Raw genomic sequence first — 16,738 nt, forward strand, 5'->3', positions numbered from 1 at the left:
GACCAATGGTGTCTTCCACTCCAGGACCCTCCATTCCTCCATTGCTCATCCCCTCCTTCAAACACCCCTCCCCGCCCCATATCCCCTGCCATCCGACACACCCTGCCCACGCACCCCGGCCTCAGCGGGGCCCTGGTCACTGGACCCCACATCCTAGACACAGACACCCACCCGTAATGTTCCCGGTACTAGGTAATTCACTTGTTAAGTGCTCACCTAACTACGATGGCCAGTTCCCTATTTACAACAGCCTTGAGTCACATGGCCAGAAGCCTCCACGGCCAGTGTTGGGGTGTCATCCCAAGGCTGGGAGAGTGAGTAGTCCAGCGCCCCCAGGTCCGGAATGCTACTCCCTTGGTCGTCTATATCAATAATGGGGGCAGCTCCAGCTGCTACCTGTCTGGCCGACTGAACGCTTCCAGGATAGAGTCCTGTCCGTGGGAATATGATGACGGTCAATTTAACCCCCCCACTGACTGTGGCGACCGCTGGTTGCACAGCTGAAGGGTTTTGCTAAAGGGGAATTGGAAATTCTGGTTATGTGAGCACTGCACCGTTCCCAAATGGATTCCCATGGATAGACATGCCAAGTCGCAGATGAGTGTTATTGCCAAGCAAGTTGTGAAGCCTGGACACGCTGCCTGATCTCCGGAGGCATGAACACCACAGAGGGAGCAACCAATAGTCAAACACCCAAGAGTTGGTTCGCAGCACTGGGGACATCCCTGTGACCAGAGGGCGTGTGTGGACCGGGGAGGGAACCAGCGCCCGGACCAGGTAACATTACCTGCGGAGGTACAGCATTTGGGGTCTGGTGCACAGGGCCCCTGCTGCGGCCCGGGGTACATGTGAGGGCGTTTTGGATAGCACCCTGCAGGATAGCAGGTGATGTGAGGGTGAGGTAGGCCTGCGGGACCCGAGGATACTGAGGTGGAAGCCACAGCTGACTGTCGGTCTCTCATCCTCTCCAATTCCTTACAGTTATCACAATGTGGATGATATCATGGCCCCACAGCAGCTGCCCTCGCGGTTCTGGTGGGAGGATCGGCAGCCAGATGTTGGAGAAGGTGGCGGAATGTTGTTAGAAGTGGGAATACTCAACATTTAAGAAACATTCGGCACAGCATTTGACACACCATATAGCCTACATGGCTATGAACCAAGAGCTGGAAAATGAGATTAGAAAAGATTGGTGTCTGGTGGCCGGCACAGGCACAATGACCGAAGGGCCTCTTTCTGTGCAGTAAAATTCTGTGACAACGACCTCAGAGTGCAATATGATGTATGTAGAAAACCTGAATATTATTGCACTTTGCGTGAAGGCTATTTTGAAATACTTGTAAAGTTTATTTCAGGTATTGAATGTATAACTATCATTTTATTTTAAATTTCCAATTAAGGGGCAATTTAGTATGGCCAATCCACCTGCCCTTTATATTTTTGGGTTGCGGGGGTTGGTAGGGGGGAACCACTCAGACACAGGGAGAACGTGCAAACTCCACACAGACAGTGACCCCGGACCGTGCACAAACCTGGGTCCTCGGCACTGTGAGACAGAAGTGCTAACCACTGCTCCGCCGTGCTGCCCAAGGTATTTTACAAATAAAGTATATTTTTACAAAAAGGATAATCTTATTAAATATACTTTGAGGTGAAGAACTTGGCCATCAGGGGCGAAATTCTCCCCTAGCCGGCGCTCGGGGGGTCCCAGCGTAGTGGAGTGGCGCCAACCACTCCGGCGTCGGGCCTCCCCAAAGGTGTGGAATTTTCCGCACCTTTAGGGTCTTGGCCCGCGCCGGAGTGGCTCCCGCTCCGCCGACTGTCGCCAACGGCCTTTGGCACCACGCCGATCGGCGTCGGGGCTGGCCGAAAGCCTTCGCCGGTCGGCGTGAGTCCGCGCATGCGCCAAAGCATCAGCGGCCGCTGACGTCACCACCGGCGCATGCGCGGTACAGGGGGTCTCTTCCACCTCTGCCATGGTGGAGGCTGTGGCGGCGGCGGAAGAAAAAGAGTGCCCCCACGGCACAGGCCTGCCCGCCGATCGGTGGGCCCCAGTCGCAGGGCCAGGCCACCGTGAGGGCACCTCCCGGGGTCCGATCGCCCCGCGCCCCCCCCAGACCCCGGGGCCCGCTCCCGCCGCCTGCTCCCGCTGACACAGAGGTGGTTTAAATCACGTTGGTGGGAGAGGCCTGACAGCGGCGGGACTTCGGCCCATCGTGGGCTGGACAATCGCCGCGGGGGGCCCGCTGATCGGTGCGGCATGATTCCCGACCCCGCCAATTCCCGGGTGGCGGAGAATTTAGGCCACGGCGGGGTCGGGATTTACGCCGGCCCTGGGCGATTCCCCGACCCTGCTGGGGGGCGGGAGAATTCCGCCCCAGGTGTGAGGCACTCCAGGTGTTGATGCATGTGGTCTGGTCAGTTCCTCACTCCTCTCCTGTGGTGATCACCAAAACCATTTTCCGCTTTATTTGGAAGTCGAAAATGGATTGTATTCTCAGAAGCACGATGTGCAAACCTCCAGATAAGGAGGCAAAAAAAAGTGCCCAATGAACCACAGGGGAAGGGGAGGAGGGGGGAAGGGGGCAGAATGGGGAGGGGGAGGAAGAGGGAGGAGACAGGGAACGATAGAGGGGACCAGAGAGGTGGGGGGGAGGCAAGGGAATGATAGCCGGAAGGAGGGCATGGGAAACGATAACAAACTGGGCATCTGCAGGAACAGAGAGCAAGGAGAATACAGGCGAAAGACGGGGCGAACGGCTGAAGCGGAGGTGAATGCGAAACGACAACAGCAGTGAAATCCGTCCAGGAGAAGCAAGTGACAACACCAACAGCAGATCCATTTGCGTGTTGCCCTCTGTAATTGTTTCTCTGGCACCCAAATGTATATGTACCTCCCCAGGTGTGTGTGTCCCCCCCCCCCCCCCCACCCCCTCCCCCCGCCAACAAACAGATGCCTGCTTATGGGTTAAAAATAATACTGCCAATTATACAGAGTTACTGTTGTTGAACGAGTGCATAATACCCGACCAGTTATTTTATTTTACTTCTTTTTTGTTCTTTTGTGTATGCTCTTCTTTCTCTCTCTCTCTCTGTATATATGTATCGTTCTGAGTACATAACGGTAAATATATTATACTTTGTTCAAAAACCCAATAAAAAACATTTATTTTTAAAAAAGTACCCAATATCATCCTAATCCTGATGGCCATATTTGTGTGCAGCTGCATCAAGCTATGCAGAGATCCTCGGTACGCAAACACCAAATGTCCCTCTTTGTTGAGGTTCTATCTGTCCCCAGTGTTGTGAAGGATAGGTCTGGCCATGTTGACACAGAATGCTCCAAGTAGTTGGATCATGGCATACCATCTATCCCTTGTGGAAAGATTATGCAGAGGAACACGTTTGACCACAAGTCCATCAGGTAGTGGTCTGCACATAACATCCAAGATGCCCTGTGCGAAAAAGAGGATCCAGCCGGACAATTCCCTGAGCAGACTGTCAAAGGTATTTGGCAGAATGCCTCATCATCAGAACTTTCAAACAAACACCGAGACCAAGCTTGGCTGGTGGTGAGAAAGTCGCTCCCCATCAGATCATTCCGACATGTCCGGTGTCTCACTCAGTCCACACATTTGAGCAGTGCTCAAAAGTGCCTATGGTGGTGATGAGACTATTGTTCGCCCCCTTGTGGAAAGTGTCATTGCAAAGGAGGTCTGGAGTGAGGTCTTTTTTGTCAAGGTTCATCCCGCGTAGCTCCGTGACACATGGCTTTGTGATCTATGGGCTGTTCTCGGGGGCGCTACCGAGGCAGTCTTTCATGTTCTTTCATATATTTTCCAAATAAAGTATATGTTTGCAACAAGATAACTTATTAAATGTCAAGCGAACAACTTTTTCTTCCATTCAATGTTTATGTGCTCTTATTAAACAAATACAGGTCAAAACCTGTTCTACTGACATTCAAGTTGAAACGGAAGCTGGATCAATATCTGTTCTGAAGATGGATTCAACATTATAGAAATATTATTGATAAATTTTGTTCAGGTGTCAGAATAAGGCATGCAAAGGGCAAGAACCTGGTCTCGCTGAACTTGCCCAGACACCTTTTCTAAAGTAGGAATCAACAGGTGGCATGGAAAAATCGATGACAGAATAGAAAAGAGAACAGAATACAATGGACAAACATTTCCCATTCATGAATTTCTTGTACTCTATTAACTTGGAAAAACAGTGCACCGCAACAATGTTCAAATGAAATCAATAATTACAAGTGGTGAATATATAAACCTTTCTCACGGCGATGTCACAATTACGAGACTAAAGTTTTATACTTCTAAAAGAAAGGAATAGAATAGAACAGCTACAAACAGTACAAAACAAGAACAAATCAAAGGATGTAATTGGCTTACCGAATCTGGCTTGCCATCAGATGCTGTGACAATAAGTATGTATCGATCAGTGCTTTCCCTGTCTAAAGATTTTTCTAAGACCAGCTGTCCAGTACTAGGAAAAAGAGAATGCAAGAAAAGGTTTAAACAAACATTCATGAACCATTATTCATGCTACAAAGTTATAACAATACAAATTGACCCCAAACTTTGAAAAATACATCCCTACTTCCTATAATGTAGAATAGTGTGGTAGTTGTTGGTGGGGGGAGAAGGTGGGTTTAAGAATTATAGTGGTAGACAAAATCCATTATCAGCAGGGTCAAGAGTCCAACATAGTATCTTGCGGTTCATGTTGGGGCCAACAACACAGAAAACAAGACAGCTTGGAGAGAACGTTGAGTGAGGAACTAAATTTTTTTTAAAAACAGGATTTCAAGGGTTACAATCTCAGGATTATTGCCTGACCAACGTGCAAATTGTCATAGGTACAATCAGATTGGCGAAATGAACGGGTGGCATAGGAGAGAGGGGGTTCTATTTCATGGACCACTGGCACCAAGACTGGGACAAGTAGGAAAGGATGAATGAAACAGTCACAAGAACTTTAAACTAAATTATCTGGGTGGTTCAGGGAGTGGGGAGGGCTTGGGTGGAAAAGGTAGATAATAGGTACAAAATAAACAAAAGGGAAGAGTAGAAAACTATCAGAAATTAAAAGACCATCTTCTGTAAAAAATTCATGCCAGCCCTGGCCCCCGACCTAAGAGCCATGTTCTTGGACTCACTGTCAAAGGCACTTTGCCACCTACACTCGCGCAGGCCACAATCACACTGAGACACAAAAAGGATAAAGACCCGATGGAATGCGAATCATACAGACCCATTTCACGACTGAATGTAGATGCGAAAATACTCCCAAAGGTCTTGGCCAAAAGGCTTTAAAGCTGCATGCCAGAGGTGGTCACAGAGGATCAAACGGTTTTTGTCAAGGGTAGGCAACTCACTGCGAACATCAGGCGGCTGCTGAATGTAATACTGACATCCTCCAGCAAGAGAACACCAGAAGTGATCAGCTCCCTCAATGCAGAAAAGGCTTCGACAGGGTCGAATGGAAGTACCTCCTCGAGGTACTGGAACAGTTTGGGCAAGAGCGAGGCGAGCGCTCGAACCAACACCACCAGCTCTAAATATTTCCAGCTACAAAGAGGCACAAGGCAAGGATGCCTGTTGTCTCCGCACTAGAACCAGAGTTCACCATCTCAGACTAAAGGGACGATCCTTTAAAACTGAGACGAGGAGGAATTTCTTCAGCCAGAGGGTGGTGAATCTGTGGAACTCTTTACCACAGAAGGCTGTGGAGGCCAACTCATTGAGTGTCTTTAAGACAGAGTTAGATAGGTTCTTGATTAATAAGGGGATTGTGGTGATATGCATCACTGTAAGTACACAAGGGGTTAATGTAAATACATGTAGACTAGATAGACACTAGAGGGAGCACCAGAGACATGACACACAGACATTCAACCAATAGGTCAGTAAGATAGGACACGACCAATGGGCATTCACGATACACACACTGGTGACAACACCACAGGAGGGCATTACACCAACCCATATAAAAGGACACAGCACACATGATCTTCCTCTTTCCAGTGGAGACTCTCAGTGAGTACACAGGGTTGATTTGAAACACATCACACCCACCACCTGGATTGGAGCAGACTTGTTCGCCAGTCTGAGTAGCTATAGCAGGATTAACAGGGGAGTCGAATCCAAGTAGGGGAATTGTTAACAGTTTAAATAAATGTGTTAAAGCTATCTCCAAGTCTGAACCTTCCTTTGTCAGAGTGCACATCAAGGAAGCAGCTTCTGCTACATCAAGAGCATAACAAAACATGGTATCCAGGAGTGACCGTTTAAATCCATATAGTTACAACTCAGCGAACAGTGACAACCAGCAACAGCAGCCAGGCAAGATGATGTTCGGGATTCCGGTTCCACAGCAGCTCAGGTACCAAGGCAATCTCAGTGAAAACTGCCGTTGGTTCAGGCAGAGATTCAAGATCTACCTGGTAGCATCCGACCTAGATGGCGTGGCGGATGCAGAAAAAATAAAGCTTCTACTTACCATCGCGGGTCCAGAAGCAGCTGAAATCTTCCAGACCTTCAACTACTCAAAGGGGCAAAACAAGAGCGACTTCCAGGCAGTCCTGGACAAATTTCAAGAATTCTGCGAGGAACATACAGAAAAAAAACAGTAAAAGAGGCGCCAAAACTCACCACAAGGCTCAGGTAGGCTTGCCATTGAAGAAATCTGCAGTTTTGAATTGCAGCCATCTTGGTAAAGGTGCTGCACATGCGCAGTTGAGAAAAAGTGCCCCAAGTAAAGGAACAGCAATCTGCGCATGCCCAATCACTTCCTACGACCTATGTCACACGCTTCGTGACGTCAGAGGCCCCAGACATGCCCACTTAAAGCGGAAACGTCCCAAAACACGGAAAAAAAAATTTAAGCCGTAAAACCCAATTCTTTCACCTGGAACGACAGCACAATGCCTGAAATTTGACCAGTAGCTCAAAGAAACCTCCACAGAACCCTGTAACGAGCAGTTAGCACCACCCAAAGAGATGATACAGTCCTTGAAGACTATGACTCAGACCTTGAATTCTTCTTTGGACATTGCGAGCCCAATGCCAGCTCCGGCATAAAACGTGATGATATGGTCTTGGAAGACAATGACTCAGATGAAGATTTCACCTTGGGAGGTGACTACGCCAGTACCAAATCCGAACCGCAACTAGACGTGTTGTTCATTGACAATCCCGACGTCGAGTTCTTCGGATTGGGGAAACTTCAGCCCAGCATATATGACATCCCGACTCGTGAGTGCAGGATTATGCTGCGGCCTGCCGCCAAGAAACAGAGAGTGTTACAAGCCCACAGAGAGGGGCCTGCTGCCACACAAAGAGTGGTCCACGCACCACCAAGAGTCCCCAACTCCACATAGAGAGTGGTCCACGCACTGCAAAGAGTTCCCGACTCCACACGAAAAGTGATGACAGTCTCCATAGCGAGACCAATGCACGATTCTACACAGAGAATGCTGCAAGACTCCACAGAGGGAGTGACACAAGCCTCCACAGTGAGCTCGTGGGCAGATTCCATGATTGAAGGAACGCAAGACTCCAGAGCGCAGTCCTTGCATGAACAAGAAGTGACTCGAGTGACACAAGCCTCTGCAACGAGCTCATGGACAGCCTTCACGATAGAAGCAATGCAAGACCCCAAAGTGCAGTCCTTGCATGAACAAGACCATGAGGGTCTAGCAACCTCCTCTGAGCAACCAGCAGCAGACGATGCAGGTCTGCCACGCTCAAGTGAACAACAGAAAGTCTATGACAGTCTGCCATGCTCAAGTGCACAGCAAGAAGACCAAGACAGTCTACCACGCTCCAGTGAACAAGAAGAAGACTCTGACAGTCTACCCAGCTCCAGTGAATGACAAGAAGCTACTGAGGCTCGACCCACTGTATGTGCGACAAGTGACGACGGCATCCCACTTCCCATACAAGATGTGCAACGTGACAGACCTCAGCTAGAATGTACAGAGGCACTCGACAATCACCGTGAGACTACTGGTGACTCCGGTGACACCACGTTACTTCATACCTCATTTGCTCGAGCCTCTCCACAAGCAAATGCATTCCTGAATGCTTTGACTCCAGACGTGGAGCATCAGGAAACCTCAGCTGACTCAAGTGAACCTGCAATGACTCCAGATGGGGAGCATCGACAAGCCAAAACTGACTCAGGTGAAACAGACCAGACTCCAGATGGGGAGCATCGACAAGCCAAAGCTGATTCAAGTAAGCCGGACATGACTCCAGACGGGGAGCGACGCAAACTCAGTGATGGCACGCTCAAGGAAACAGCAGATGCCACAAAGCACGCTGACACGGGTAACTGTGTGAAGGACTCGTATTATCCACAGAGTGTGGTTCTTGAGCGCAGCAAGCACGACAACAAAACCAACCAACACAACAACAACATCAAAGACAATAACGAGAAGCGTACCAAAGGCAACAACATGGACAACAAGCACGGCAAAAACTACAACAATGGAACTACGACTGGTACGACATGGTACAACTCTGCTCATGAGGGACACTGTTACTGCTCAGCTCAGTACAATGACATACCATGGCAGGATGACACAGATTGAAAATGTCGCTACCACAAGCATCGGAAGAAAAAAATACACCAAATCAGACAACAAAGTGATTTGACCACTTCTTGGTTCCTTATGCACAGGGACACTGACGGCGTTTACAAAGCAACGCCACCATCAACATCACCAACTCACCAACCAAACAAGAAAACACTCGACCATAATAATTAATGAATTTTGGACTCATACATATGATTTGGACTTATTGTTTAATGATCACTGTTATCATGATTTGTACATATCATCATTTATCTACCTAGTTTGTTCAATTTTCTTTAATCATGTACGGAAAATATGTAACATGAAAAAAGGGGGATGTGGTGATATGCATCACTGTAAGTACACAAGGGGTTAATGTAAATACACGTAGACTAGATAGACACTAGAGGGAGCACCAGCGACATGACACAGAGACATTCAACCAATAGGTCAGTAAGATAGGACACGACCAATGGGCATTCACAATACACACAGAGGTGACACTACCACAGGGGCGCATTATACCAACCCAATGAAAGGACACAGCACACATGATCTGTCTCTTTCAAGTGGAGACACTCAGTGTGTACACAGGGTTGATTTGAAACACATCACACCCACCACCTGGATTGTAGCAGACTGGTTCGTCAGTCTGAGTAGCTATAGCAGGATTAATAGGAGAGTCGAATCCAAGTAGGAGAATTGTTAACTGTTTAAATAAACATGTTAAAGCTATCTCCAAGTCTGAACCTTTCTTTGTCAGCGTGCACATCAAGGAAACAGCTTATGCTACGTCAAGAGCATAACAAAACAGGGGTCAGGGTTTTTTTGGGAGAAGGCAGGAGAATGGGGATGAGAAAATATCAGCCATGATTGAATGACGGAGCAGATGGACTGAGTGGCCTAATTCTGCTCCTATGTCTTATGGTCTTGTTCAATCAAACCCATGGCGATAGCTCGGCAGGATGCAAAAAGCTGGAAGGGCATCCAGAGAGGAGACCGAGAGCACAGAGTCTCACTCTATGCGGATAACCTGCTCCTGTATGTCTCGAAGCTGCAGGCAGGACTGAAGGCAATCATGCAGATCCTGAAGGAGTTTAGAACCTTCTCGGGCCTCAAACGTAACCTGGGCAAAAGTGAGGCATTCCCAGTGAACCCAAATGGGAGAGGAGCAGAGCTGGAGGGGCTCCCGTTTAAAATAGCCCCAGAACATATTCCAATACCTGGGGATCCAAATAGCCAGAGACTGGACACAGATCCACAACTGGAACCTGACCATCCTGGTGGAGGAAGTCAAAAATGGACCTACAGAAGTGGGATGTACTCCCACTCTCCCTGGTGGGAAGAGTGCAGGCGATCAAGATGAACGTGCTGCTGAGGTTCCTCTTCCTGTTTAGATCCATACCGATCTTCATCCCAAGGTCTTTTGCCGGGGGGGGGGGGGGGGGGGGGGGGAGAGAGAACCTGAGAACTCCCAAACTGACACTACAAAGGAGGAAAATCAAAGGTGGCTTGGCACTACCAAACCTGCAGTACTACCACTGGCCAACAACAGCGGAAAGAGTGAGGGGATGGCTAAACGAACCCAACTCAGAGTGGGTACAGATGGAGGAGGCCTCCTGCAATGGAACGGCCCATCCGGGCCTTGGCTACAGCAGCACTCCCATCCTCCTTGGCAAAATACACGTCACTCCCAGTGATAGCGGCCACACTGAAAACGTGTGCCCAATTAAGACAGCACTTCAGGCTGACTAGGATGTCCCCCATGGCTCCCATCTGCGGTAATCACAAATTCCCCTCAGCCATGTTAGACACTACCTTTAGGAAACGGAGACTGGGTGGGGGCACACAGACAGGGACTTCTAAGTAGGGCACAGACTAGCAACACTGAACGAACTGGCGGAGGAGTGCCGACTGCCGACAGGACAGGAAATGAGACAGCTGCAAATAAAGCACTTCCTCCGCAAAGAGACAGTAGGGTACCCCTGGGCCCCAGAGACCACACTATTAAAGTCTGATAATCACAGACAGTAAGATAGAGGGACAATGTGGGAAAATGTATGGACAGCTTCTGCACAGAGCCCGAACACCACTGGACGAGACCAGACAGAAATGGGAGGACAAACAGGGGACAGAAGTGGGGTGGGGACTCTGGAGCAAATCACTGAGCTGGGCCAAATCCACCACCTGCTGCGCAAGGCTGAGCCTAATGCAGCTCAAAGTGGTGCACAGAGCACACCTGACCAGAACCCGAATGAGCAGGTACTTTCCGGAGGAGGAGGACAAATGTGAACGGTGCCAGAGACCCCCGGCCAATCACACCAACATGTTCTGGGCTGGTGCCAAACGTGTGGGGTTCTGGACAGCCTTCTCTGAGGCAATTCCAGGGTTGTGGGGGTGAGGGTAAAGCCATGTCCAATTGTGGCAGCAAGACATTGCTACTCTTATACTCTGATCCCCTTGAAATAAGGGCCAACATTGCATTAACCTTCCTGATTACCTGCTGCACCTGTGTGCTCACTTTCTGTGTTTCATGCACAAGTACTCCCAAGTCCCTTTGTGTTGTGGTTTTCTGCAGTTTTTCTCTATTTAAATAATACTCTGACTATGGTTTAGGTACCACAGGAAAATGGAAAACTAAAAGACGTAGGGCAGACTTTTGGACCCTCCCCCATTACAATGCGGGATGGCGGGCACTTAATTGGTCAGGATAGTTTTGTAAGGGGCGATGAAGAATCCGCACTGAATTGTAAAGAAAAGCAAAAGTTATTTTATTTCATATGTTAACAATTATGTACAGCTCCAGTAGTTCCCCACTGGGTCTTCTCTAGTTGGTGCCTGACTGGCCAAATCTATTTGTACAAAGACCCATAGAACAAACAGTGCAGAAGGAGGCCATTCAGCCCATTGAGTCTGCACCGACCCACTTAAGCCCTCACTTCCACCCTAACCCTGTAAGCCAAGAACCCCTCCTAACCTTTTTGACAGTAAGGGCAATTTAGCAAGGCCAATCCACCTAAGCTGCACGACTTTGGACTGTGGGAGGAAACTGGAGAACCCGGAGGAAACCCACGCAGACACGGGGAGAACGTGCAGGCTCTGCACAGACAGTGACCCAGTGGGGAAACAAACCTAAGACCCTGGTGCTGTGAAACAACAGTGCTAGCCACTATGCTACTGTGTTGCCTTGTTAAGAGTTCCCGGCCCCCTTATTGGGGTAGCTCATATTCTGCAAGCTCCACAGGGAAGTGGATCATCCTAACCTGTGAGACCCGTGTGGGATATAACAGGTAGTGACCCAAAAGCCTTCTCACCTCTATTCCAATTAAGTCCTTGAAGAGAAGGCACATGGATAGGCTTCCCAATCCACTGCAAACTAAAAACCCTTAAGTTGGCAATTATTGCCTACTTGAGGGCCTTATCCGACTTTCCCTCCCCTGCAACCTCCTTCCTGTCATCACTCACCTGAGCCTGGATCTCTCTTTGATCCACGGCCCCGGGTGGGTGTAGTGTCAGCATCATCCACCACTTCCCCAGTGGCACTGAAAAGCATCTGGCCTCTGATTCACTGCAAGCTCTTGGGAAGCGGGACTTCTAACCCCGGGATCCTTGATCCTGAGGAAAGGCCCACGTCTGACCTGTTATGGTACCAAGTGGCACAAAATATAGAGGACATTCTCGAGAAGTGGCGACTCGGGGGTTTCACCAGCTCTCCAGCCAATGGCTGAGATGCCCATTTGAGGTGTGGCACAATGCATTCTTTATGCGCAAACGCACAAGAGTATAGGAATAAATTGAAGAAACTGGAGGGGTATGACATGGGTATGACATGGTAGCCATTACAGAGATAAAGCTGCAAGTTAGTCAGGACAGGGAAGAAAATATATCAGGTTATAAGGCCCACATATTTGGAAAATAGTAGGGAGAAGGATCAGATTTTGTAATTAAGTGTGAAATCACTTCAATGATGAGGGAAGATATAACAAGAGATAAGCAGAGGTTGGCAAGCAATGGAGAAATGGGCCTGGATTTTCAATATCAAGACACATAGGGGGAGTGAGGAAAGTTCTCCATTCGGCTCTGCCGCCTTTGGGGATAGTGTCCACAAATATGGGATTTTCATTGCCGGGGAAGGTGTGGGTTGGTGATGGGCCAAGCAAACTTGGACTGAGACTGGTCCCGTGCTTTGGGACACAATCCCAGCTATAATCAGAAAGAAATAAAATCTCTTACCCTCACCCACCATATACTTCATGTACCCCTTCCATGCCACTTCATGTCCCACGTCAGGCTATGCTCATCCACCCTGCCCCATGGCACCTCTTGCCCCACTGCCCCCACCCACCCCGTGTCAAGATTTGACCCCCAACACATGAGGGAGGTGGGTGAAGAGGGATAGTTTGGCCTAGTGCCAGAGTAGGCCACAAAGAGTGAGGATCAAAGTGTGGTACAGAAGGCATGAGAGAATATGTGGGGCGCATTGGTATATGGGAGGCATACCTTTGCATGGGGGCATAAGAGACATAGGGATTGTTTGGGGAGGGGCATCCCTCGGCCTGGGCAGAATGAGGGGCTTTATGGGGTCAGTGCATCATGCCTTGTTATGGGGGTATGAGGAGGGCATTTTAAAGTTATGCTTTAAAATGTCCCCTCATGAAAATTCTGGTTCACAAGTCCTTTGAGATTCCATGAACCTCCACTCTTTGAAAAGCTGGCCCGGCTCCATGAAAATTGTGAGGACTATGATGTGCCAAACTACATGACCTTTGGCTGCACTCTCACCCAAGCAGACAGGGAGGGCCTATAGGTCTAACAGGTGTCCTGGCATCCCAGTCTGCCACAAAGTACCTGACTCAAGCCAGTTGGTCTCTACCCCATGCTCCCTTCCTCCTCCCCTCCATTGGGTTGGGGATCTGGAGGATGACTGGAAAATCCCAGTTGGCCGCCTAAACCTACTTTTCACAAGGTTCTTGTTGAGCCTACTTGCCTGCCTGCCTGCCTCATAGGAATGGAAGGCCTTCTCAGGCATCAAACTCACCTCCCCGAAAATGGCCAATGCCACAGCAATCCTGAAAAAAAATCCCATTGTGGTTAGAAATAAGAGGCATAAAAAGATTTAAGACTGATGTGAAATTAGCACCTTGGCCTCCTGGTAGGAGTGAAGTGTATAAGTGAGCGTGTAACAAAGACACAGTGGTTTTAATGAGAGATTTTAACTTGAATATAGATTGGACCATGACTAGCTCATATAGACTAGATAGGATAGATGTGGGCAGGTGGTTTCCACTGGCGGGTGAAAGCAGAACTAGGGGGCATAGCCTCAAAATAAGGGGAAGTAGATTTAGGACTGAGTTTAGGAGGAACTTCTTCACCCAAAGAGTTGTGAATCTATGGAATTCCTTGCCCAGTGAAGCAGTTGAGGCTCCTTCATTAAATGTTTTTAAGGTAGAGATAGATAGTTTTTTGAAGAAAAAGGGATTAAGGGTTATGGTGTTTGGGCAGGAAAGTGAAGCTGAGTCTACAAAAGATCAGCCATGATCTCATTGAATGGCGGAGCAGGCTCGAGGGGCCAGATAGCCTACTCCTGCTCCTAGTTCTTATGTTCTTATGTTCTTATATCAGAAAGGTAGTGAACTTGTTCATGATAACCTCCTTCAACAATATATCTTGGAACCAACAAGAAGCAAGGTATTTCAAATTAAGCAATGAATAATGGTGTTAGATTTAGTCAGAGCCTAATGGTGTGTGAATATTTATCTGACAGTGATCGTAATATGAATGAGTTCAATGTGTTTGAAAGGAGAAACACGAAACAGCTCCGAAAATTTTGGATTTAGGTATGGCCAACTGTGGACTTCTAAATGAGACAGAAGGCAGGATGTTCTGACCCACTCCACTGGTAGGATCTTCCAGTCCTGCCAAAAGCGACCGCCCATGGCCTGCACTCTGGTGTCAGGATGAGCAAGCTGTGCAAAATGGCATAGATATCGGTGGGACTGAAAGATCCCACCGGCCAGCAATAGTGAGCTGCCTGCGCCGCGAGAAAGCACGCCATGGGGGAGATGGGGCGTGTGGGACTGGAAAATTTCACCCAGAGATTTCCACAGTACACTCGGTAAGGTGACAGTAGATCAGTGGGTGGTGTTTGAAAAATAACTGAATGTAATGCTGAACCAGTTTACGCCCCTCAGGGGCAGGAGCACCAAAAAAAGGACAGATAGAGTCAAGTACAGAAGAAAGAGACAGCATGAGGCTAAAGGGGAAAAGCAAAAATTAGCGGTGGGATAGTGATTGGGATACCAGCTGCATAAGATCTAAGCTATCCGAATCACTTCAAATCTTCACATCTCTTCACATCTTCATGCACAAGTTTGTACAAGACCTCCTCACCGTACAGGAGCTTCAACTGACGTTATACATCCCCGATGACATTTTTATCCTTTTGACCCAAGGCAAAGAATCACTGAAACGACTATACGATGACATCAATAAATTCTATCCCACCATCAGACTCATGATGGACTACTCTCCATTTACATTCTTGGACACATTCATCTCCATCAAGGACAGTCACCTCAGCACATCGCTTTACCGCAAGCCTACGGATAACATCATGGTGCTCCACTTCTCCAGCTTCCACCCTAAGCACATTAAAGGAGCCATCCCCTATGGTCAAGCCCTCCATATACACAGGATCTGCTCAGACGAGGAGGAGCGTAACAGATATCTACAGACGCTGAAAGATGTCCTCGTACGAACGTGATATGGCGCTTGACTCATCGATTGACAATTCCAACGCGTCACAGCAAAAAACCACACCGACCTCCTCAGAAGACAAACATGGGACACAACCGACAGAGTACCCTTCTTCATCCAGTGCTTCCCCGGAGTGCAGAAACTACTACATCTTCTTCGCAGCCTTCAACACGTTATCGATGAAGATGAACATCTTGCCAAGGTCATCTCTACACCCCCATTACTTGCCTTCAAACAACCGCACAACCTTAAACAAACCATTGTTTACAGCAAACTACCCAGCCTTCAGAACAGCGACCACGACACCACACAACCCTGCCAAGGCAATCTCTGCAAGATGTGCCAGATCACTGACATGGGTACCACCGTGACACATGAGAAGACCACCCACCAGGTACGCGGTACATACTTGTGTGACTCGGCCAACGTTGTCTACCTTATACGCTGCAGGAAAGGACCTCCCGAAGCGTGACACTTTGGCGAGACCATGCAGTCGCTGCGACAACGGGTGAATGGACATTGCGCAACAATCGGCAGGCAGGAATGTTCCCTTCCAGTCTGGGAACACTTCAGCAGTCGAGGGCATTCAGCTTCTGATCTCCGGGTAAGCGTTCTCCAAGGCGGCCTTCAGGACGCGCAACAACGCAGAATCGCAGAGCAGACACTGATAGCCAGGTTCCGCACACATGAGTACGGCCTCAACCGGGACCTTGGATTCATGTTGCATTGCATTCACCCCCCACCATCTGGTCTGGGCTTGCAAAATCCTACCAAGCTTGAGACAATTCACAACTCCTTAACCTGGGGTTAGCCCTCTCTCTGGCTCTGTGAAGACTTAATTACCTGCAAATGCTCGCATTCAAAGTTTTGTCTTGCATCTTTGACTTTGTCTATATAAATGTTTCTGGAACCTACCTCTTCATTCACCTGAGGAAGGAACAGTGCTCCGAAAGCTAGTGATTTGACACAAAACAGTAGGACTTTAACCTGGTGTTGTAAGACTTCTTACTGTGCGCACCCCAGTCCAACGCCAGCATCTCCACATCATGGCTCTTCAAATCTGGCCTCAAGTATACTCAATTTTAATTGCTCCAACACTGGGGCCATGTCTTGCAGATGCTGGGACTCCACGCTCTAGAATTAAAATTTCTCTACCTACCTTCCTCACTTTCCTCTTTTAAGATGTTTTTTAAAACCTATCTCCGTAGCCAACCTTTGGTCACCTGCCCCAATATCTCCTTGTGTCCTCAGTGTGAAATGTTGTCTGATAACGTCCTTGTGAAATGCCCAAGAACATTTTACTCAGTTAAAGGCACTTTATAAATGGAGGCTGTTGGTCCTTATTTTTATAGAGAGAAAATAATGGGCTGAAGTTTGTAC

At 48.5% G+C, this 16,738-nt stretch overlaps 1 protein-coding gene across 13 annotated transcripts in view; it reads right to left on the minus strand.

Moving 5' to 3' along the window:
• pcdh15b (protocadherin-related 15b) overlaps window positions 1-16,738 on the minus strand; it is a 1,980,039-nt gene that overhangs the window by 449,591 nt on the left and 1,513,710 nt on the right. For all 13 annotated transcript variants that reach the window (XM_038773429.1, XM_038773427.1, XM_038773426.1 and 10 more), the window contains one exon: window positions 4,413-4,506. In XM_038773429.1, coding sequence (XP_038629357.1) covers window positions 4,413-4,506 — 94 coding nt within the window. The remainder of the gene's footprint in view (window positions 1-4,412; window positions 4,507-16,738) is intronic.

This window comes from Scyliorhinus canicula, chromosome 16 (genome assembly GCF_902713615.1).
Source record: "Scyliorhinus canicula chromosome 16, sScyCan1.1, whole genome shotgun sequence".
NCBI lineage: Eukaryota > Metazoa > Chordata > Chondrichthyes > Carcharhiniformes > Scyliorhinidae > Scyliorhinus > Scyliorhinus canicula.